This window comes from Miniopterus schreibersii, assembly GCF_964146895.1.
Source record: "Miniopterus schreibersii genome assembly, chromosome: 5".
Taxonomy (NCBI): domain Eukaryota; kingdom Metazoa; phylum Chordata; class Mammalia; order Chiroptera; family Miniopteridae; genus Miniopterus; species Miniopterus schreibersii.
This window is the reverse complement of record NC_138106.1, coordinates 17,453,358-17,479,036: the sequence shown is the minus strand read 5'-3', so window position 1 is coordinate 17,479,036 and position 25,679 is coordinate 17,453,358. Positions and strand designations below refer to the sequence as shown.

At 38.6% G+C, this 25,679-nt stretch overlaps 1 protein-coding gene across 9 annotated transcripts in view; it reads right to left on the bottom strand.

The window, feature by feature from the left end:
• Window positions 1-6,927: 6,927 nt before the first annotated feature.
• MME (membrane metalloendopeptidase) overlaps window positions 6,928-25,679 on the bottom strand; it is a 578,791-nt gene continuing 560,039 nt past the window's right edge. For all 9 annotated transcript variants that reach the window (XM_081139397.1, XM_081139393.1, XM_081139395.1 and 6 more), the window contains 7 exons: window positions 25,332-25,390; window positions 19,623-19,742; window positions 18,085-18,218; window positions 17,897-17,962; window positions 14,894-14,989; window positions 14,469-14,545; window positions 6,928-8,150 (listed from right to left, as the gene is read on the bottom strand). In XM_081139397.1, coding sequence (XP_080995523.1) covers window positions 8,051-8,150; window positions 14,469-14,545; window positions 14,894-14,989; window positions 17,897-17,962; window positions 18,085-18,218; window positions 19,623-19,742; window positions 25,332-25,390 — 652 coding nt within the window. In that variant the 3' untranslated portion in view covers window positions 6,928-8,050. The remainder of the gene's footprint in view (window positions 8,151-14,468; window positions 14,546-14,893; window positions 14,990-17,896; window positions 17,963-18,084; window positions 18,219-19,622; window positions 19,743-25,331; window positions 25,391-25,679) is intronic.

Below are 25,679 nucleotides of genomic sequence, written 5' to 3'. Positions count from 1 at the left end.
CTCCCGTGAAGCTCAGCATCTTCACGGTGAGCCACAGAGAGCGAAGTTCTCACTTCACATCTCTCCAACTTCTCTCCTCTCTCTTCACTGTTAAGAGCCCTAATGACAACCTTGGGCCTGTCTGGATGTCCCAGGGTAATTGACCTTCTTAAGGTCAGCTGATCAGCAACCTTAATTCTATTTGCAACCTTTAATGTCCCTTTGAAATGTACCCTTTAATGTACCCTGACATATCCACAGGTTCTGGAAATTAGGACATGGACATCTTTGTGGGGAGCGAGGATTATTCTACTTACCACCTACCTAAAGGACAAAAGTTCATCTACATTTTTACCCTTTGCTTCTGAGCAAGCTAGCTTTCAAAGGAGTTAAATAGCTTTCCCAAGGTCTCTGGGCCAATGACATTTTCTGAGCCAAGTGAAGACACTTGCACAAACTATTTCCCCCCACACTATCATCTCCCTCAAAACTTTAATTTTGTTCTGTGTTCTAGCTTTTGCTCTTTTTCTTTTGAAGAAATCCTCCGCTGTTTAAAGCATCGCATGTTTCTGTTTCAAGAGTATCTGGTGAGGAAAATGATTTGAAAGGGATCAAGTATGTGACTCACCTCAAGCAACATAAATGACAATATGGTAAAAAGAAAAAAAAATCCTAGTCTTTTAGCCAAAACCCCTTATGTTTTTAAAGACTCACAGGCTTAATTAGTGTCAAGAAAAAAATCAGAGGTAACAATCAAGATATTAAATTTCAATGCAGTTGCGAATATAATTTTTTGGCAACTGATACAGCATCCTTCCCAGAGTGATGTATGTGATTATGACCATTTCAAAGAGGAGGAAATTGAGGCTTCGAGGAACCAAATACTTGCGATGTAGCCAAGCTTTGACCTTGGGTGTCCCCGAGCCTGTCTGGCTCTCTCTGGATTCAAATTTTTCCATGACACTGTGCCCAGTGCCTCCGCACGAAGGTATCTTTCACCATCTCCAAGGAATTTGGTTTGCAAAACATTCCATCTGCCTGCCTTCTGATTTTGAGGAGGCCTTGGTCCATCTTAACTCTGATTTTAATTCTGAGACAATGAAATGCAGAAAACTAGTTATTTGCTCTGCGCAGTGGTTTAGCAATAGCACTGGACTAAGAGCAGAATTCTAAACTCCCAGGAATCAGACGAAAGTTAGCTCATCACACCACCTTTCAAAGTAGAATGGTAGTGACTAAACTTTGAGACTAGCACAACATATTTCAATACATAGGAACACGAATTTCTTGGTTCAAGACATGTCAAAGAGCCAAGTTGGATAACTGTCAGCAGTCTCAGAGTGTATGCTCCCTTTGCTGTTTTCCCAGAGCTCGCATTGCTACATAGAGTCATTGTGTAATTTTGAATGCGAGATACTCTTAGCCAAAAGATTTCCTTGCCTCCTTCTTCAATTGTCAAAATCCCATCCACACTCTCAAATGCAGCTTGTTACTTCCTCCAGAATGTCTTTGACATGCCAGGAAACAAAATTCCCCTGAATATTCCATTTTTTTTTCCTTAAATCTCAGCATATCACACATTCAGCTACAGTTATTTGTGTGTATTTTTAATGTCTCCACTATGTTAAAAGGCCAGTGGTTTTCATGTTTTTGTTTTCTAGTGGGCCCAGTAGAAGATGATCTTCTAACAGGCCCTTTAACGTGTGATAGAGTACATCACACAGAAAAGGTGCCCCATGTTTCATCAATAAATAAGTGAATGGATGTAGTGGGCAGGTGTCGTGCCAAGCCAAAGAATATTACTTTATCTTGTTTTTCTTTTTCAGCTATTTTTATTTTTGCTTCTAATATAGTACCTTGAACATAGATGTTTACTGATATAATTGTTTGAAATGCTCAATGTTCTTTAAAAAATAACAAAAGTTTGTGTAAAGTAATAAAAGTAATTGGAAAAAATATGTTTTGATTCATTTTTCTTAAAGGATATATGTTTTGGGGATGATTACTTACCAATGAGTTGATCTAAAATGCATTTTATGTAGAGAGCTTTGATAGTAAATTTATGTAGATTTTGGACTTCAACATACTTTGATTTGGTCTCTGACCTTGTCACTGACTGTGCGAATTTGGACAAATCAGTTAACCCCTGTGAAATACAAACTCACCATCTGTAAAATCAGGGGTACTAACATTAACTCACAGGTTAGTTATATTAAAGGGAAACTTTATACAAACAACTTAGATTATGTGCCTCACAATAAAAAAATGATTTCATTTCTATCTTCTATCAATCATTGTTAATGTTCTTAAATATTATAAAACGTATGATGTCTTCATTTCGGTCACAGAAAATTAAAGTTGACACATTAAAAACCTAATATGCACAGTGTAACCTGCACCGAGGTGTTTTGCAAAGCGCTAGGAAGTATCTGGTATTACCGGTGTTCAGTCATCGGTTTCTCCTCTCTCCTAGGAAGGGTGCTTTTCCTCTTTTGGAAAACGCCCCTGCCCTGACTCTAGGGGATCAATGATCATAATTCCTACAACCTCCCTCCTTCCTCATGCCCTGTCCACAGGGGTAGGCATGTTTCCTAAGTGGGCCAGTTGGGTTTCCTCTAGGATTTAACAGACCGCGGCGAGAGCCCGTCCTTCCCGGGGAGGAAGCAGAGACGCTCTGGGCCTAGGCGTGGTGGGCCATCATGGCAATCTTTGGAGAAAGCTGGTCTGCAACAGTCAAGCCGACAATGGAAAGAAGGTCAAATTGCTCACACATGCCAACATTTGGTAGTGTGGTTCAACAAAACTCGCAGGCTAGCTAAAGCAGAAAAAGGTTGATTTTCACATTTGCAACCCAAGTCAAGTATAAGCACATATAAGCAGTGAGTCACCTGGGATTAGCGGTAAGATTCTGCCTTCTCCCTGCCCAACCTCCAAACTTTAGCGTCTGACATCCAGGTAAATCACGGTGCCTACCAGGTAGAACATTTTAGGTCTGATCACTGTATAATTTACTGGCTTCTGTTCGCAGCTTTAGGCTGTATCCTCGACCTTAGTCAGGGTTCAGGAAACGCTAGGGTTTTGTAGGGAGGGAGAGCACATGCTTTGTTCTCGCGGAACCACTTTAAGCATGGTCGGGAGAAGGTCGGCCAGACTCCCCTGCTCTGGGAAGCAGGGTATTTCAAAGCCACCTGGAAAAACTGAGATCTGGCTGTGGGGCTGGGAGGAGAGAGCTGCTACCAAACTCCACTGGCTGGATTCCTTAAGGTACCAAACTGAATAGCCTCTTAAATGAACACATCTTAAATTCAAAGGAATTATGTTTCAATTTTTTGGTCAATTTCCCCTCCCTTCCATCTTTTCTCCCTTACTACCTCCTTTCTTTCAAATAACATTTTTTAGATGACTTTTAAAATGTAATGTTTCAGCTTACAGAAATATTTAAATGCAGGGGAAAATGGAAATAAGAATCACTTATATACTCCCACTAGGAGATATTCCCTGTTCATTTTTGGTATATGTTCTTCCAACTCATTTTCTATGCAATAATTTTTTTTTAACATAATTGAAAACATAACGCATATCTAACATTGCATTCTTTTCATATTTTCTTTGAACAAATGTAAATGTTTTCTGCTATTTAGTTTTGTCTCCCATTTCTTTGATATTATAGATAAAACTGCAATAAACATTTTAGCATTATGTATTTGATGCTGTATTTCAGGGGACAGGGCACTGATAGCATGTGTGTTGAGAGATTTACATCAAGGTAATGATAATCCAGGTACTGGACCCCACTTTTGCCTTTGTGGATATAGAGGAAACTTTTAGGATACATTATAAGTTGAGAGGATCATATCAGAGATCACACTAAATACATTTAAAGAAGTAGAATCAGATGTTAATATATCTGATGCCTGATAAAATTATTGTTAGTTTCTGGGTAGAAAGAAAGTCCAGAAATATAAAAATTAGTTACAATGCCTAGACTTCCTAGTCTTTCTACACTACCCAAGCTGAGAGCCCATGATTTCCTGCAGAGCCAATTCTCATTTTTCTGCCAGGCTTCCCTTGTACAACCTGGAACATCTGCTTTGTCAAACAACAAAATAGAAGCACAATAGTTTGGCTATGAAGTTAAAAATGACAGGAGTGTTTCACACTGTTTTAGAGGAAATGCAAAATACAAAGGTGTTGAAATTAAGACAACATTGTTAAAGATTAGAACGTGATAAACATGTACCATGTTGACAACAATCACATGTGACTCCTCTTTTCACCTGGTCAACCAAAAGTCAAGTTCCTCAGTCCAGGCAGGGACGGGGCACAAAAATACTTTCGGTTTCTGCCTAAGTTATCTGATTATGTCTGTGACTCTGTACAGCATTTGGCAACCTTTTCATTGAACTTTTGAAAAGAAATCAGATCAGAAAAAACTACGGTATCTTTGGAAGAATGGGTTGGTTAAAACAAGAAAATATTGGTAAAATAATATTATTCAATTTAAAAAGATTTAATTTGAAGCTAGTGGGAAGCGTAAGATTACATAGATAAAAGCTCCATTTGGCCTCAACAGTTTTCAAGACATAAATGCTCTGGAGGTTTACACTGGGGGTAGGGGAGGCGAGAAGAGGGCTGACTATGCATAAAAGCAGTAGTATGAAAAATGTTTGTTTTCAGTTTTGTATTTTTCATATTGGAACCTGATAAAACACTCTGATTTTCCATCTTTGACAGGCTGGAATATTATTTCTAAATTATCTTCTACTTTGAGAACTCCACCTGTGACAACAGAAATTATTATGGCTTTTGAGAAAATTGTAAGAACAGCACAGACCCTAACTCAATAAAACTTTGATGATTTTCTTTGGACTGTAATGTGGTCTCATTAGATTCAGGCATTTACGAAGGAGTTTTGAAATTATCTTACCCAATGGTTCTTAACTGGGGGACAGATTACGAGTAAGGCAACACTGGAGATATTCTCCTTCTCTTGCCGAGAACCACTGAGAAAATCTAATTCTCTTTCATTTCCGGTAGGAAAAGCAAAGAGCCAAGAAAATAGATCTATGCCCACTGTCACCTTGCCATAAGTGGCAGAATAGGACTAGAACAAGAACCTTCTCCCAGGATAGCACTCTTTCCACCTTGGACCTGGAATCTGCATGGGCATTGCAGCATGGAGGCAGACTCCTTACCAAGGCCTCCTGAGAACTTCCTATCTTCACCCCTGAATTACATAGGCCCAACCCTTGGTGTCTCAGCTTTTAGACTCTTTCTTTGACCAGGAATCAGCCATGATGAAACTGGATTTATGTGTGAGATTACAGATGGGCCTTATCTGATGGAGCAACTCCAGATGATTGGGAGAGGCTGAGACCGTAAGTCCCCATACAACTCAGCAACAGTGCCATGTACAATTACCGATGTCCTTATATGTGAGGGATGGGGGCAGAACGGTCTTCTGACTTTGGTCTGTACCTTAGCCTCAGGAAATCTGATATTTATAGAGAAAGGAGATCCAGGAACTGGAGAGTTTTCCCCCCAGAAAATTTCAGTCAAATCCCTTCATATAGACAGAAGGCTTACATTTTAAAGAGCTAGCAGTGGCAAGTCTAGTGTCTTTTTATTTGTACTAGTCGCTCTTCATTTCTGGTTCTTCAGCTGCCCTAATAGGATAGAAATTAAATGATTCAGATAGTTTTTCTCTTCAGAGATGGATGCTCTTATTGCTTCAACTGCTAATATTATTTAAAAATGTTTTTGGTTTAATACCCACATAAATATATTTTAAATTATCCATGATCATGGTGGTAGTGAAAAAGGAGACAAGAATAAGAATATCCACTGTTAGTTTGAAACCATGTGTTCAGTATTTCTAATAACTTTAGGAAGAACTTGTGGAAATGAGTCCATTAAAATCTCAAGTAAAAAAAGATGGTGAGCCCAGCTGGTGTGGCTCAGTGGTTAAGCATCAACCTATGATCCAGGTTTGATTCCAGTCAGGGCACATGCAGGGTTGCGGGCTCGATCCAAAGCAGGGGGTGTGCAAGAGGCAGCCGATCAATGACTCTCTCATGATTGATGTTTCTATCATTCCCCCTCCCTTCCTCTCTCTGAAATCAATTAAAAAAAAAAAAGATGGTGATATGCAAGCATGTTCATAACAGTCTCTAGCTGGGAACTTCAGTGCCTACTAACAATGGCCCAGATGAATTGTGCTATAGTTAGTTGCACACTAGAATATCGCTCAGCAACGAGAATGAAGGATCCATAGCAAGTGCAGAACTATAGATGAATCTCACACATGTAATGCTGAATAAGAGAAGCCAGACACAAAAGAATATGTGCTGGTTGATTCTATTTACATAAAAGACAAAAACGAGAAAAACTAATGTGTGATAGAAGTCAAGGCGGTAGCTGTCCTTGGAGCAGTGAAGTGATGGTTGGGAGAAGGGGTTTCTGGGCAGCTGGCCATGTTTTGTTTCTTATAGGTGCTGGTTACAGGGCTGTGTTCAGCGGGAGAAAGTTCATGGAGTTGTGCACTTATGCTTTATGGAATGTTTGTTCTATGTTGTATTCCAATAACATTTTTTAAAAAAGGTAAATGGGCATTTTTCAAGAGGCAGGAAAAACCAACAAGCAGAAAAAACACAAAATCCTCACGTTCATGTTTTGTTACGAAAAACAAAGATTTTGGAAGTGCACTTCTTTTGTAAAACATTAATCAAGTAATTAAATGAACTGAAGTCATGAATGGGATGGAAAAGAGAAGAGCATAAACGCCTCAAAATGTGAGTTTCTATCAGGGGCTAAACAGTCCCCTCCCAGAACTCTATGCAAGTTAGAATTTTAGAAGCAGGTCTATTGAAGACAGAGGTGTGGAAGCCTCTCTATTAAAAAATGCACTTTCCAAAGCTACCCGGCGGGCACAACAAACTTAGTGAGTACTGGGTTCACAATCTCAATTTATTATCAAAATATTTCCATCAGGTAACAAATCTGAAAAGATGAGGAGGTGCACAGCTACATAGACGCGGGTTTGCCCTTTTATTCTAGCCACCTTAGGGACAGACTGAATCTTGAAAATCCTGCTTGTAAACCGCAAGTCTTACGTTTCTTTAGACAACTGTCCAATGGCAATGTTTAATCCAAAGTTTATACTTAAAGCTTTTCATCAATATGATTTATAAGTTTAAAAAGTCTCAAATGTTCATCTGTACATCACTTTACAGATCTTGGTTCATAACTATCTGGGTCTGAAACTTCAATATTCAATGATTACCTATAATAACAATTACTTAGTCATAAATGTAGTTAACAATTAAATATAAAAATTATTATTTATACATTGCTACAAATCTCTTAAAAAGACCAGGTTTTGAGAGAGAGAGAGAGAGAGAGAGAACAAGAAATTGCTTAGAAAATTGCAGGGAGCCTCAGGAATATTGATACCAGTCAAAACAGGTACAATAAAACAGATTTAGACATTCATTTTAGCCCTAAGTGCTCAAAATAAATGATCTCGGAATGCCTAACTGATGACTGGAAAAGTAGTTTAAACCTACATAAGTCCCAAGGCCCCAATATGTGTAAGAATTCTTTGGAAGAGATTTGAAGGAGCATAAATGTTGCAAATAAAAGTACAAATAAGTACTTCTGCAATGTGTTTTTCACTCCCATGTCACTGATGTGTTTTTGGTGCCAACTGTATTCTTCAACTTCTTCTTTCTCCCTTTGATGAGAAATCCTGCTCTACCTAATGGCTAACACTCTCTTCAGGAGGCAACATCAAACCGGCAGATCACATGAGAAACAGAAGTGAATGGTAAGCCTGTCTGCAGAGAGTAAGCATTATTTACAGTGAGAAGTGAATGATTTGACAGACATTAGACACCCTCCTCCCTCCACACCTTTTCCAGGATAACCTAACTTCATTTTATTATGATGCTCTCATCTCTGCAACCATCCCTGTGCAACAACAGTGAGCTCCGTGGCCCAGTCTCTTGGATAGAGGTCCCCATTTCCATGGTGTTGACGAGGCTAGCCCAGGGCTGCACCGCTCTTCTGAAGATCACCAAACCCGGCATTTCTTTTCTGGATTCATGTATGAATTCTTGAGGCAATGAAAGGCTTCTGCAAACTCATGGGAGTTCTGCAAAGTCCCAATAATCCTGTGAAACAAGCAAGAGTCACCATCAGCATTTGACACTCATGCCCATAGCATGTGGGAGCGCTACAGAATTTCTCTCTGTAGGCCAAGTGAGTGAATTTGGAATTTACAGTTTTAAAAAAAGAAGAAACTGGTAGAGGGAGTCCATTCTTCTCATTAACAGCATTTTTAACTGGAGAGGTAACAGATTTTGAAGACAGATGGTATGGTTTGAATCCTAGTTACGGGTTGTCTTTATTTAGCCTCTCTGGGCCTCAGTTTCCTTTCCTGTAAATGCATATAATAATAGTACCTGCATCTTAAGGTTGTCATGGGGAGTTAATTTATAAACATTCTATACATGTTTGTAAAATACATGCATAATTCATATTTGGAATTGCAGTTAATATAAGGAGAGTTTGGTCAAAGAATAAAGTCATGATTTTTCATGACAGTATATTGAAAAAGGTCACATGGCAACTTAAATATAATAGACTTTAAATAGACAATGGTTGATTTGATTTAACAGGGAAGACAACAATTATTTTCTTTTTTTCCAAAAGAACTCCATAAATATCAGAAACTGGACCCAGCATGAGTAACTGGAAAGGGCTGGTAAAATGCCAAGTTCTTCTTATCTCTGACCCCAATGGGCAAAAACAACAGGGTCCACCCTCCTATCAGCACCCAGCAGCATCTGAGGAGAGAGACGGGTCAGTGCAGTGCTGCAGGGGTGAGGTTTTCCCATCAACCAAGAACCAGCTCCTTCCTTTCTCTTCCCACTGAGACCATGCCACACCCTTCTTGGGCTGGGAGGTGAGCAGACTGGAGTCGTGGGAAGGCTAGGAACAGTGACCCGAGAGTACCTTCTGGTCGACTGCGGTCTCCATACACAGCAGATACGTTAACACACATAACTATGACCATGTCTCCCTCCTCTAACCCACTCTCCATTCAGCACACACAGTGATCTTTAAAATGTAGATCAAATTCCATAATTCCCTTAGTTGAAAACCTTCCAGGTGCCTGAAGGAAATTCAACCTCCTCACCATGCTCTCCAGCATCCTGATGGCTCCAGCCTATCTTCCTGGCCTCCTCGTGGATTGTTTCTTTCCCGCGCCTCATGGACCTCAAACGACACTAACTTACTTCCCATTTCTCACAATGGCCAACCTCCTTCCCTCTCCAAGGCCTGCTGCTCCTGCCGAGCCCACTCCCTGGGAAATTCCTCCCCAGTGACTACATGGCTCACTCAGCCTCCACGCCTCTGCTTAAACACACCGCCTCGGAGGCTTTCTTCAAATACTGTCCAGGTTAGTTCCTCCCCCGTACTAGCCCTGTCATAGCACCTATCACAGCTTACAGCTATTTGCTCTCCTTTGCTTCCTGACACACCCACTACACAGTATTCTCTGAGGGCAAAACACTGTGTGTCCCTTGCTCCTGCGGCATCCCAAAGCCTAGCACACTGCTTTGCACACTGCGAGACTCGGTACATGCTGGATGAATGCGCCTGTGGCCTGACCATGGTGGTTATGTGTACAGGAGTAATAGGTCATTATGAAGAAAAATGCTGCTTAGTATTTTTGTCACTCATTTGCTATTATGAATCAACTGGGATGGAATGAAACCATTTCTCTATCCCCATTCTAAGAAAGAAAGATCTCTATCGCATTTCTCAAAGTCTAACTTCCGAATGTATCACCCATGACCACATCAAGTAGCTCTCACTCCCCCTCCCTGCTCCCCTATCCTTCAGGGAGGAGGTAAGCTTCTTTGGATTAAAAGGAATCTTCCTGGTATGGGGGTGGGGGTTGAAGAGGGATGGAAGCCAGGGCTGGGGAACGGACATCTACTAGTCCACTTGAGAGGGAGACGGCTGGCCCACTCCCCCAAGCCTGAGGGGCCCAGTAATGCTGGGTTGTGTGAAACACTGGGCACGCCTCCACTCTGAGCAGGGCCCTGAGAAAACCGCTGATAGGATGGTGTGTGGCTGTCTGGGGACCTGAACATTGATAGTGGTGGCTCCTGTGGCCCATGCCCATGACCACTGGAAGGCGATAGAGCCACCTGACTTCAGGTGGAGCCCTTGGATTACAAGAGTGTCAGCAGGTGGCCACAGCAAGGTGGAGGTGGGGAGGCTCTTCCCTGGTTTCTGGGCTCACATGATGCCTTTGATTCCTGTATAAACCTAGAAAGGCGTACACTGAAAACTACTGAATTAAATTCCTCACCTCCTGGCTTAGGGTGGGAGCTTAGAGCTTGAATTAATTTGTTGCAAAAGTAATAATGAAAGTGTGTCATTTCTTACATCTGAAAGTTCAGAACAATTGCACTTGATACATGGTCAAAAATGATAGTATATGGAGGAATGAAAAGATTTAGACATTAGGGATTTGTATAGGTCTTTAGTATTTTAGGCTCTAAGCCCACAGACTCTGAGTTAAAGAGAGTTTTGGTTAATTTACTCCAATCCCCTACCTACTTTAGGAAGTCCTATACACTGGCTGGGTACAGTCATCACGATGACCTGACTGTCCTTCCATCTGAGGGACAAGCTCCCAGATGGACTGACAGAGAAGCAACTGAGAGTCACTGACTGGAAGGGTTGCTTTTTTTGTGTTTATTTTATTAAATACTTTTTTTCAAAGGATTGTGTCTGAGATAGAATCACCTGAGGACAAGTACTTCAGTAAAAATGTCCAGACCCATGGCTTATTCTATATAACTCTTAAAAACATTAAGGAAATAAAATGAAAAAAAAGGGACACCACAAAACAAGAAAGTCGTCACAGAACATCACTAGGAGATAGCAATGCAGCATTACTCAACCTAACACACACTCCGCTCCCCGCCTCCATCCCATCTCCTCTCCTTCCAGCCAAAACTTCACTTAGGTAATTTGATTCTGAACAATTCGCTCAACAACATACCTGGGCTCCATTTACTTTCCTAGGATTCTAGGTATTGCTTGGTTGTTTATAACATCAAATCTTTGCGTGGATGACATAGATACTCTATTTCAAAACATGGATATGTTATTAATAAAAAATGAATCCCTTCTCTAAGAGTGGGCTTGTGTTTCATTAATATTACAAAGACTACTGACAGAATTAAGAGAAGCATGTAGTTTTTGTGTTACTTGAAATGTTTACTTTATTGCATAAACTATTTTGTTGTACTGCTGCTGTTTTTTCTCTTGGCAAATAATCACTTACATTAAAAACATCTACAGGTGGAGGGCGGGGGGAGAGGGACTTGAAAGAAGGTGGTCAAAAAGGAGGGAACAGTTATGGAAGTTAGCGGAACCCACTGTGGTGATCGTTTCATAATATATGTAAATCAAACAAACATGCTCTATGCCTTAAACTTACAGAGTGATGTCTACCACCTATTTCCCAATAAACCTGGAAAACATAGAAACAAACAAACAAAATATCTAAGAGATACAGAGTTGAACATCACGCGACCAAGAATGGACTTGGAATCCTATGACTTATCTGACTACTCCTGTCTACAATTAAATGGATTTTTGAATTACTGAATGAGCTTTTTGAATTTCATGGGTCCTCTGACAACCCGTTATTACTTCTTTTAATGAATGACTTGGCTAAAAGATTAATTAGTTTCATTCATGAAAAAAACCTATCCAATCTTTGCCATTAACTAATGTTCATGCTTCTTTTAAAGTAAGGTCACATTGATCAGCATATGTTCCATATAAATTGATAAAGAAATAAATGCCAGAAAAGATTCCTAGGCAAGGGCTAAAAATTAATCAGTACTAATGGGAATTCTACAAGGCTCGCCAAAATCCATACTGATCTTTACAAAATATCAGAAACCAATGCTAATATTTAAGATAAATGGAGAAAATATCAGTATTTCAAAGAGGGTTTGTTTTAAACATGCTAAATCATGGAATCACAAAGAACAAAATAGCCATGGTACTTGAAAATGTCTGCATAAACACTAGAAAGGATATTCTTTCAAAAGTATTAGAAAGAAAGCTGTGGAAATACTTGCATTACTAGTAGTGTTAGTTCTATAAAATCCTTTTTTTTTTTCTGACTAGAAAAATAGTATCAAGCAATCTAAATATTTAAATTAGCACTGTTACTATTTAGGTAGAATACACACAGGTATCATCTGGTCTATTTGGACTTGCTTTAAAAAATTACCAGAGCCTTCTATATTATGTAGAAATATTCCATCTAAATAACTTTATAAACACATTTACAGATTACATAGCAAATATTATCATAACAACCATTCCCTGAAGTGACTGAAAGAAGTCATTAAAATGCAAATTCGATTTCTAGAATATCAAGGGGAAATGTTTTTGTTTTAAATACTAATACTTTAGATGCTCATTTTAAAGTACATAAGACTTTAGAATAGAAAAAGTATAGCCTAGACCTAACGAATGGTTTACAGATTCAGCTTTATATCAAGTATAATTTGCCTTTAGTTTTTCATACTGCAGCTGTGTGAGCTTCAGAGTACAAAAACTCCTCTATTTCAGAAACTTCTACACAAACCACTATACACAATCTTTCAATAGCAACTCCACGTCTCTTAGTTTTCAAGGTTCTTTAAAAAAATATGTTTTACTTTGTACAGCCAGGAAGCGGCCTGTTTCCAAAACTAAATGTAACCTCAACCTTTTGCCAAGGAAATCCCTTTACCTCCAGAGAAAATAATTTCCTTGACAAAAGGTTGGCATTCCATTTACCCTTTAAAAAACAACACCACAGACTTCTCTTATTATGAATGAAAAATAGAGAGACATCTTTTGGGTCAGAACAAAGAAAATGGGAGTTGCAAATAATTTCACGTATTTATAATAAATATTTTTACAAATACAAAATTTAATTATAATAAAATTATTTTCAGTTTATAATTGGTGGGAGAAAACAGTTACATATTTACCTACATGTCACTTAACCAGCGATCAGTGATTAACATGCTGAACTATCCAGACTTAAATGAACAACAGAAAGCTCTTGACTGTCAGGAAACATGGAATGCTGCAAAGTCAATATACTTTATTCATAGAAATTCTTATTCTATTCATACCTTTCTTATTTAAAAACCAACCCTAGTATCAATTTTCAAACAGAAATATGGAATAGGCACTTCAGAAACATTACATTAATCCTTGTAGCAACTCTCATAATAATTTAATCCTCACTTTATACATCAAGAAATTGAGACACAGAGGTTGAGTAACAGTTCCTAAGTGGCAAAGCCATGGTTGGAATTCACTTTATACAATGCAAGTAGAAGGGGATGTTTCCTGAGCTAATCAGAATGCAGGGAGGGGACAGCCAAAGGCAGGAAATGGAATAAAGAGAATTAGAGAAGCAAACAGAAAACCCCGAATTAGAAGCCAAAATGAAAAGTCAAAAAGCATCAACATTTGTGGCTTCACTGTAGAAATAAGTAGCTCCCCACATGCTAGCTTTGGAGGACTTCACTAAACTAATAAACAGTGAAACCATAGCTATTAGTCATAACAATAGTCTGTGTCATCAAAAACAAAACAGTTTTTGTTCAGGATATTGTGTTAATAAGGCAGGAAGGTAGAAAATGTATTTGCAACAGAGAAATTTTTAACCCAGTGGTTAAGATACAGATGTTAATACTCAAGAGACAAATTTTAGCTACCAAAAAATTAATTTGCAACACCCTTTTTCCAAGGACACCAGATGTCCGAGGTTTTACAATAACATTACTTAAATTCACGAAGGTTTCTATAGATATATGCTTTAGGTCATGGGGACAGGCAGGGCAGAACTTTGACAAATTCGATTGTTACGGCTTTAACATTCAAATGTTGGTTAGAGCGATTCTCTTTCAATCCAATGTTCTCAGAGATTTTCTGATTTGAGAAGGGCTTTAGATATCTTCTAACTCAACCTTCCACTGTGTTCTAATTACTAGGAAGCTTCCCTTTATGCTGAATGGAAATCTTTCTTGGGGAAAGCTACCCATTGTCCTGGACCTAAACCTTTCACAGCCTCTTAGAAATGTCTTTGTGCTGCTGTAAATAGAGCCACTGTTCTGAGGTGACAGCTTTTTTGGAATCCATCAAGCTCTGAGACTAGGTCACGTATATTCTGAGGATAAGAGCAGTGAGGGCTATACTTGTGTAAACATGACCTTAACGCTGATCTGTTCTGTTGATCCTGTCTGTGACTCTTAAAAGGGAAGAAAAACAACAACACTGGATTTCCAAATTGTATAGAATCAGAGTTAGAAAAGGCCAATTTCCAAAACTGGAAGGAATGGAGCCAATGTTGGAGCACTTTGGCTTTTCTGTTCAAACCCACGCACCTGAAATTGCCTGGACTGTGGGCATCTGTTTTAATGGAGTTGACTGCATACTCTGGCCTGTAGGTCCCACACCATACCTAGAAATAGGAATAGAAAATGGAAATCTTGTGCTTAGGTTTAATCAAGGATACTACTTACTTGTTGGGGCACGCTGGGAAAGAAGCAAACTTCCTACTGTAAAAATTAAATTGGAATTCTGCATTCCTCAACCATTTACTCTTCAAATAATGTTCAAGGATAGGCAATCAAGAGCATAATTATTATTAATATAATCTGACAGTCTGTTATACACAAAAAAATTTAGTTAAGTCAAACAATCTGCCACAATTGATTAAAACAAGAAAACTCAGCATGCATTATCTAATTTACTATAAATTATAACTCAAAATGATTTTCGTATCTATCAATCAAGAGAGATACCATACCTGAGCAAAGTTCAAGAAGAATAGTTGTTTGTGATTTAGGTCAAGTCCAGGAAGTAATTTTTCTTCGCCATTCTTTTTAACATAATTTTGATAGGCCTAAGCAGTTAATGAAACAGAAACATGATGTTTATAATTTCTAAATGCATATATTAATCTATACAAAAGGCCAGTGACCAAGTAATTAACTTTTTTGTATCAGAATCATCATAATATATTTAGATATGGCAACCTACAACTATTTCATAAATTAGAAAGAAAGCTAGAGTTTATTTACAAATGTTTAGGAAAGAACGGGACGTTGATTGACAAATGACAGGAGCCCAGCACATGTCAAAGGATCAACAAATGTCAGGTAAATGAATGGATGACTTAAATAAGCAATGAAAAGCTTACGTAAATGTTGTTCTATTGATAGATGGATAAGCCCAGCTAGTTGGAAGAATGGATTGCCCAGGAAGTCTGTAACTGCTATATTTAGCTCAGTTGCTACTCTTAGCAAAATATACTCACACCAGACTTTGAGTGAGTGATTCTTGCCAAGGGATTCTCTTAAGATCCCTTAGAGAACTAATATCCTAGGATTCTAAAAATAAGGATGAGCAATTATTTTGGCTCCTTGAAGACAGGGCAAACCAAAGTGAACTTTAGTTATGTTAGGAAAAAGGAATTTAGGTTATTTGAATGTCAAAAAGGGTTTTCCGTTCTTAAGGATTTATAGACACTGCTGAAAAATGTTGCATTCTTCTACTTAAATATACGTAAGGGATTGACGGGATTGACGACAAACTTTTTGAGATGAGTCACTTCCTATTTATTACAAAGGAAAGTGATCAATTAGATAAGCAGAAGATGTATTTCATTTCTTTCTACTTGCCACTACCATAGGTTTATTGAGTCTCTACTATGGAAAGATACTGGGGAAACGGGGAATACTTGAGCCTGTTCCCTCTTAGGGAGATTACAATCTAGTAGGGGACAGGGCATTAGATAGTATAATTTCATGTATAATAAAATGTTTGCACAAATGTTTTTTTGCTGCATTATAATTCTTTACTTATTTTAGATGAGACTCTCCATGGAAGTGCCATCAACCCAGATTTGGGCTGGACTTTTAAAGCAGTGATTCTTAATCTGGTGGTATATTAGAATAACTATAGGAGTATTAAGAGTGCCAATGTCTTCCTCTTCCAGGTAAGATGGAGGGACAGGGACTGGTTCAACCACCGTCCTGCTGAAACAACCAAAGGATGGACAAAATGGCTTGTATGACACTGGACACTGGGGAAAAAGGACAGTGACCTCTGTGAGATGGTGAACAAATAAGATGAGCCCTGTGATTGCCCCAGCTTATTGCCTTCAGTATTTCTAAGCTACAACATAGAGAAGGGAAAACCAATCAGAGTTTAAGAGACTCAGAGTTGAGGGAAAAAAGTTCAGGGACACCAAGAACACGGCACTGAAGAGGGAAAGCTGCCCAGGTAGAGGATCCCAAGCGATCAGCTGGCCCCCTCAGGTACTCAGCTGAGTATGTGAGTATGCACACGAACAAACCACCCCAGGCCAGTGAAGGAACCACGACCAAGGACTGGAGATAAAAATGTCTGGTGTGCACACCCAACAGAAGGGAAAGACCTCCAGATGCACACAGTAGGGTCTTGCCTCAGCAGGGGAGAGTAACTGTCTTTACACGGAGCACTTTTCTAGTCCCACCTAACAAGTTATAAAAACAAGATGCAACAGGACCAAGCCATTTCTGAGGAATTTAGCCACGTCTTAGAATAAAGCTCAAAAATATTTATAGGAAAACAAAAATATTTAGCTCTCAAAGACATAAAATACACAATGTTTGGCATCTAGTAAAAAAACCACCAAGCATCCAAAGCAGCCATTTCCCATCTCCGGTCTTGGTGGAGACTTGCTGCCATCTTCATCTCCCAGGTCTCAGGCGCTGGTCACCCACCACGTCCACTGCCAAGTCACAGGCCCCACAGGTCCTCTCCCCACGGCTCTGATGTCCTCCCCTTTCCCCACCCGACTACTGAGGCTTTCCACCCCCACCTCTGACCCAAAGGCTTCTATGGTGAACAAATAACCCTACACCCTCATCTACTCCATGGAACATTCGATTCATCTCATCATGGGGACACCCTGTCCCGTGTCTTCTCAAGTAGACTCTGCTCATTCTCCCACATCTGGGCTAGCCCGGGGCTGGAAGAAGCCCTCAACATTACCCTCACTCCTCATTGCTGTTTCCAAGAAAGCTATTCCTCTACTCTTTGTGAAAATCCTACCTTTTCTTGGGGCCCATCCTTCAATCCAAATTATCAAGTAATGACATTATTTAGGGCGGGCTCACAGCTGTATCTTCAGTACCCAGAATAGTGCCAAACACACAGTAAAGCCCTCAACAAGTGTTTGTTGAATGTACGAATTAGTGGAAGGCTAACCGAGAATCTAAGCAACGCTTTGTGATAAACTCCTCTGGCTATAATAGCTCGGATGACTAAAAGGCCACATGCTGAAGCCGTGACCTTTAGTCCCTCGCTGTATCATCGTAACTGGATTGTGGTTTAATATTTTGCTTGTGGTTTACGCTGACTCTGGTTCCCAAATACTGCTTCCCCCACTGTGAAACATAAGGTCCTATTTAGTACATTGATCAATGATTCCGAAATAATTCTTTTTATGGAGGCTCTTCTGTTGTACATTTATTTCAGAGATTATTTCTTAGAAAAAAGTTGACTCCTCTGCGACTTGCCTATCCCCTCATTTCTGTTGATACAATGTTCTGTGTTTCCTCTCCTCAGCTTCTTGTGTTCAGCTCAGCCACAACTGTATTGCCCTTGTTGGTAGCACATTTACAATCCCCTTTCTCCTAGTATTTTCCATTTTCACCTTTTGTTGTTTACATTATGTGTCTTTTGCAAAATGCTCTAAATGAATAATTAAATATGATAAATATACACTCTAATCACTAAAATGGGGAAAAATATTATTACTCACTCTGTATGCTTGACCAATGCCTCCATTATCAGCAATGTTTTCTCCCAGTGTATTAATTCCATTGAGCTGTTAAAAAAAAAAAAAAAAAAAAAAGACCCTTAACTGTATTCTGATTGTTAAGAAAGCATCAGTGATTCACTTAAGATTGGACACATCTAAAACTTTTCAAGAGAATGCTGATGACATACATGCTGTCCACCTGCTAGGTCCCAGGAGAAGTTTCCGTACTGGTGCACCATGCATTCGGATTGGTCTTTGAAATTATTTGCAGACTGTTGTGTCCACCAGTCAATGAGGTCTCCATCCTTATTAAAATTCCTGCCTAGAATATATTTATTCAAGTAAAATGAGAACTCATTACATCAAGAATTACAATAAGATATTTTTAATTCAAAGCGCAAGAACTGAAATACCACTGTGTGAGAAGACATTAAATTGAACAGATAATGAGAGGAACTGTTATCTTTTCTAATTCAGAGTTGATGAAACCTGGACTGCCAGGGTTTTCTTTGCTGATATGCCTTAGATAATTCAGATAGTTCACCTACTTGGCTCTTAAGAGCTCAGCTGAGGCCATCAGGTAAACACTCCTGAAATAATGCCTTATTTCTGTTAGGTGGTTTTCACTTAAACCATGTCTGTTTAATTTGACATTTTGAGATTTTAAAAGGTCGGTATTTTTATTCCAGCATTCATTTCATATCTCAGACTCTCGTGACACATTGTGGATTCAGCTTCCCTCTACTTCAAGCACAGGGAATAAGCCACCTTTCCCCCTTGAGCTTCCCTGCTGACCCTAAATCCACTGATCTTTTCCTTTTGTGAGATACAGTGGCATTTATCGGTCATATGTCTTGACACTGAATTTTATCATCTTTTTAATAGTTATCTACGATGCAGTAAGTAAGAGAAGGGCTATGAAGACAAACTACTTGAACTCACATCCTGCTTCCACTAATTCCTAGCTTTGTGACTTTAAGCAAGTCTTTTATGTGTCTCTATTTTTTCCGTTAAAAAAATGGAAATAGTATAAGTACCTACCTGTTAAGATTGTTGTAGAGTTAATTTATAAGAGACACTTAGTAAGTTTCTTTCTCTGGATTTCTAAAGGTCTAGTTAGGCGTAATTATTTTCTCTCCCTATTTCCTTTCCCCTTGCAAACCATTCTATCACCTTTTCACATATCTCCTAAACTCTAAATCTATTTTGCCAATCAAAAATCTATTTTGCCAATCAAAAATCTATTTTGCAGTATATAAACATTTAAGTGCCCACCCTTTGCAAAGCCCTAAACTAGGCAGCAGGTATAAGACGGGGGTGAGAGGAAGGAAGAAGCCACATGCCACAGTTTAAGACTCTTATGGCTTACAGGCACCTTAATATTTAATTTCTGATATCTGACTTTAAGCCGTGGACCCTGCCCTCTAAAAGGCTGGAGAACAAAGACGTCAAAACTCATGAAATAAGACCGACTATTATCATCGCTGTTTTCTCAATGCAGATATTTGCTTCACTCCATCAGAGAGTGAATTGCACACTGCTTACCTCACTACTAGAAATTTCTGATCTTCTTAAGGAACAATTTAAAAGGAACAGTAAACGTGGTGATTATGAGGCCAACGATAAATGGGTGAATAAATGTGATTTTGTATTGATAAATTACAACAACTTTTAATCAGGTTTACTAGGCTACATCTCAGTCAAAGGAATGTCCACTGCACCTTACCACTGTCGTCGAAGCCGTGGGTGATCTCGTGTCCTATGACCATGCCGATGCCCCCGTAGTTCAACGAGTTAGACTGCCGGGCGCTGAAGAAGGGGGGCTGCAGGATGCCAGCCGGGAAGACTACAAGGAAAGGCGATGGGTGAGGATTATTTGTGGCTTTATTTTGGGATGACAGGCCTGGGGTTGGCTTCTTGCCTGCTAAACTGTTTTCCAGGATGTCCGTTTCACTTAATTATATACAAAAATCTTTTGGGATAGAAACACACGCAGGTCTTTTGTTATTGATGACAACAGAGTTCATCCTGGAGTGACACCATTAATCTGTGATTTATAATCACAATTTACTTGACAATCTCTAGTAAGATTGTTTTCCGCCATAAGGAGTTTAGAACAAGGGGAAAGGATCATCTTCATTCAGAAGGTCTTTTCCCCATTGTAAATATTTGGGAGAAATAGTTACTTAATATCACAGGTAATACTTTTAACATTATTCCTAACATCTGACCCATCTTCCATAGCTTATTAAATAAATAGCCACTCAATCCAAGTTATCCTCAATCACATAACTATATTTTATTTTCATCAAGAAATCTATGACTTTATTTCCATATCTGTGATTGTTGTTCTTTTTCTTGACTGTCCCACCCCCCAGCACCTGCACTAATAGCCCTTAGAGAGCAGAGATTTCTGTGTCTATACATATGTTTGTTTTGAGTTCACCTGTTTTTTCCAGTTCACCACCTCTAGCATATAAAACAAGAATAGTGCCTGGAACATTCTAGGTGCTTATAAAGTGTGTTGAATACATGAATAACCAATAATAAATGGGTGAATAAATACATTTACTATGGTGCCCTGGAGACTTTAGTAAGTAACACTTTTTATAGGTCTGCTCTGACATCCACCTTAACTTGCTGACTTTCTACACTTAGATGTCTTACTAGCTCTTTGAATTTCATGTGTCAGACATCAAACTCCTTATTTTCCCCTCTCCTGACTTGATTATTTCTATTAATGGCATTTGAAGGGCCTCAGTTCACCCAAAGTGAACATTTTCTACTTATCTTACTTAGATGCCTCCTTTCTTTAACCAAGTCGTATACAGTCTCCTTAGGAGAAGGCCGGCCACGCCTCTCCCTTCCAGGGGCAGCTCCTCTGTCTCTCCTCCTACCCGTCTCACCAACCCCATCCTCCGTCACTCTCATTCCTGCCCTACAGTTAATTTCCCAATTGCTCTTCCCATTTCCTGCTTCACCTAAACCTAATCTATCCTGCAGCCCGATTGACGTGCAACTCAGCTCACGACCACGTCCCTGCCAGAAAGCCTCGGCCAGTTTCTCACAGCGCTTTAAACACAGGCTCTCCTGCCTGGCCTGGCCCCACGGCTCTCTCCTACTCGCCCGCTCCCTCATGCAACTCTTTCATAATGCTCATAATTTAGTAATTTTATCTTTCATGTTTTAAAACTCTAGTATCCACTGAATAACCGAAACATTATGTTCTGTAACAAAAAATATCATTAGTCTAATATCTATTACTTGCAAAGCCCTGGGCCACTGCTGTGTGGGATACCAGGAATACAAGAGAAGGGCCCTGACCTTAAAAAATTTAATATCTAGTTAACACAGAGGAGCAAAGGTTGTTTCTTTGCCTTTCAGGCAGGGTGAACAAGATACAGGCTTGCATGTGTTTCAGGTATAAACATGAGATATTTACAGAGGAGATTTAAAAAATACACTGGGCAATTTAAGTGCTTGCCAGACCTTTAAAAAAATCTGTAAAGTCGCTATAACATTCAAACTGACAAAATAGCAGACAAACCACCAAAACCTTCTGTCCTTGGTGAATTTCGATGAAAGTTACACCTCACACGTGGCTGCCTGAGCTATTGACAGTGCCAAGAAATAATTTTTAGCTTAAAGTATTAGAATTACGTGCAGTACTTTATTAGCTTAAAGTGAACATTATCTTCCACGCTATGTACTTGGTTGAATCCACCCATTATCTAAGTGCTCTTATGAAACACGCTAGCAAGACTGAGCATTATCTGTAAAGATCCTGCTGCTTTAATTATACCCTGCTACGCCGCTCTTCAGGCAAGCGATAAGATTTTTATGGCTCTATTAAATACTAGTCTTCAAGTTCAGCTTTGTAAATGATGATTTCTCCTTTTCGTTTGTCAGCTAAACCCCTATGACGAGGCTTTTTGCCATTAGCTTTATCACTTTTACTAGACTTCACAACTGTTCATAATAACCAACTGCTTAGATGTGCATTTTTTTACAAACGTCAACAAGTTAGGTAATTAAATAAGTCATTAGTCTATGAAACAAAAGACTGTTTCCCTCTGGCCCGTCCCCCTCGCTTCCCTGGTTGATGTTTTTAAGGCTGCACAATTCAATTTTAGAATCTTTGATATAAAGCTCAAGATTGCAATTAGGTAAAATCAATTGGGGGGGGCATAACAAAATTAAATTCTTTTTATATTAAATGTTTGGAAATATTTACTCTTAATTTTCAAGTCTGAAAATAAGACTCCAAGAAGACAACTTTAGAAAATTTTATTATCTCGAGATAGTCATGGACCACCAAGGCTGGATAATCCATAGATTTCCTAAAGCTGAAAAAAAAAATTTGACTGTTAATGAAAAAGGGGAATGCAGCAGTAGTAAGTCTTCCCTTCTGATGTGATCATATCCTTGGATAAGATTTTAAGGTTTAACATAATGACTGAACAGTGCCTGGAACTTACAGGGAAACATTTGACAAAACATTCGTGTGCAACTTGCCTAATAGTAGGAAAGGTTTCTGGAGCTCCGTGGGGCAAACGTGCCAGGAATAGGAAGCAGTGGGTGAATTAAACACTTTCAGTGCACTCTGCTGTTCTGGAAATTGACTATTTTTTAATCAATGTGAAGTGGTTGGGGTGCATAAAAATTGGGATGTAGTCTACATGACAAAAGGTGGCAAGTGAATTAAAAAGTAGAAATTATTAATAAGAATAATTCCCTATATGATAATAAACCATGTTATTATTATTAGCATTTTTTACCATAACATAACAAGATCAATCTCATGAGAAATTGTATGCAATTTAATTAAGGGCATTGAGTGAAGGCGGGAGGGTCATTTATGAGGCACATGCTATTTTACCCCAGTTCTAATTCTGTAATGCACAAGACACCAAATGCACTGAGACAATGCTGCAAACATTATATATTTATGTGTGTACAGCCCTCACCCCCCCATTTATCAAGAATTAAGATGGAGATCAGGATCTTTAATTATTTTTAGTAAGATAATCCCCACTTTGATGATTTCAATGAATTGTCAAAAAGAAAACGTCTCATCTCAAAGATTCCTCCTCTCAAATGACAATTTCCCTTTTCTGAACTGCTGTTATTAGCAGACAAGCATATGAAAAGAAGTTAACAATTTTTTAAAATTTCATATTTCCTTCAGATGAATTTATCTTAAGAATTTTTAAAAGGCCTTTGTTATATATTAAGAATGTTTATTGTAGTCGATTCTTGGTTATTCAGAGGATAATGGTCTACTTCGTGAAATGTTAGGCCACTTTTATCTCCTTTTACTTTTTGCTGTCAGCTTGTTTGGTTTGAGAGTATTAAACACAAAATGGGAACATTCCCAAGTCTTCTCTGATAAGGGAATCTCTGACATGGACCAATTTTGAGCCAGCTCCAGGAATATGGGGTAATTCAGAGCCAAACAAGGTTCTGTCTGGACATGAACTACGCGGACCTGTTCTAGAGGAGAGCTGAAGGGCTGGGCACACCAGCCTGGTCCTATGGAGGGTCTGGCTGGCTCTTCTTGTTGGGCTGACTCAGCACCAGGTCTGATAGGATCCAGGGCCCTTCCTGCATTGGATTAAAATGAAACTGCGTCCCTTAGTCACCCCGAATGCAGAACCAAAATCCAGGCTGCCTTGCTTTGCCTTGGGGTTCCATTCAAAGTTATTTATCCCATTTAAGTCCCAGTCTAGAATGAACTAGATGTTACAAGGACAGAATTACTGAATATAAAAAAGAGGTCTTAAAAGTAAAGACTCTCTAGCAGTAAAGGCACTTCTAGGAAATGATGTCTAGGACTATATTACAAAGGACAGACTGCATGGGTTCTGGGTTGATCATTAAACAGGCTCTGGTCTGAGTTTAGGTAATCATTTCACTAGCTGGGAAATGCGTTAACCTAGAAAAGAATTTGAGCCAATTGATTTTAACCCAGTGTGCATGCCTTACTTACTATCTACGTGTTCGATAAAGACAAACTTTTCTGATTATAGATCATTTTCATGTCACATACCAAAATAAATTCCAGCTGGGTTAAAGATTAATTCAAAAAATAAAAACCATAAAAATCCAAAAGAAAAGGTAGATACCTTCTAAATTTAACTCTTTCTAGGTTTAAAAGCAGTGAGGAAAGTTGTAATCAAACTTTCAAATAAAATAAGGTTTTCAATTGCTTTGGAAGTTTATTTTTTAACCAATGGTAAAAATCTTATATGATTTTTCATCACTTCTAATCTAATTAGTAACAGAATTCAAGAAAAATGAGCCTGGCCGGGCGTCGCTCAGCAGTTGAGCACCGACCTAGGGTCCAGGAGATTGTGGTTCGATTCCCGGTCAGGGCACATGCCCGGGTTGCGGGCTCCATCCCTAGTCAGGGGCGTGCAGGAGGCAGCTGATCAATGACTCTCTCATCATTGATGTTTCTCTCTCTCTCTCCCTCTCCCTTCCTCTCTCTGAAATCAATAAAAATATATTTTAAGAAAAGAAAAATGATGCTTAGGGCAGACTGAGATATAAAAAGAGTAGTTTAGAATAATGCTAAAATTGTCTTCCTTCCTGATTCTTGACCATACTTAGAATTACCAGGCAGGACAGAGTATGCCTGGAGAAGCTGGATGTACTGTTAAGAACACCTCTCATAGTATTGAATCAGATGGTTGCTTTTCTACACACTCGAAGCCCTTAGGGAAAAACGCACCCATTTATGTGATACTTAAGAGAAAAAAAGATGTCAAGGTTTTCCTAGGAAGAGAAAAATACATCTTTGTATATAATGCCATTTAGTTATTCAATATATCATTTATTCATGTATTAATTTCTATGCATATTTCTGCCATATTACTATTAGTGAACAAAAGAATTTTTTTCTCTTTGGTCAAAAGTGGTTAAGTAAATATAATTTCATATAGTTCAACCTAATATAATTGACTTTTGAACTTTTTGAACCCCACAGAGTCTTCTAGAAAAAAAGATGATATGGAACAGGACCATTTCCACAAAAGCCAGAATACAGAATTGCCAGGAAAATTAAATCTCTGAAAAGTTGGTCCTTGGAACCTGGAACCACTTTAAGATGCTGATACTTAGGAAGTCTTAAAATCAATATAACTTTATAGAGATATATGGGACTTTAAAAATATATTTAGAAATATAAAAAAGTACTTAGAAAAAAACCATTTAGTTAAAAATGAGAATATTGCTTTAAAAAATTACTTAATGTGATTTGTACTAATTTAAAAGAGATACATAAATAAATTGACTTTTAAAGAGCATATTTAATAAATCAGTAACTTAGTGTCAGCTATGCTTTTATGGGTAGTATTATAAATCGGTCATGCAATTCACTACAGGTTGAAAACAATAAAAGAATAATAAATAATTATTTAGGAATAGGTCTTACCTATCTGATTACTGCCTGAAGAATAAAATGCATTGACTACAGCTGGTCCGCTTATCCACCTATAGAAAACATAAAAAGTCGTTATAAATGACACTGCATTATCTGATTCAATCTGCTCAACACAATAAAAGTATTGTTACTACTCCTAGATGAATATTCACTTTCTGCTTGAAATATGACCAACACATTAAAATTAGCTCGCTAGGTGAGAAAGCGCATTTGAAAGTATTTCTACTTCTTGAAAAATCAGAATATATCCAGGTCTGCAATTTGTTATTTCATTTGCATGATTTTTTATGGAGGCATCTGACAGTACAAAACCCACTGAAATGTGTCTCTTCAGATATT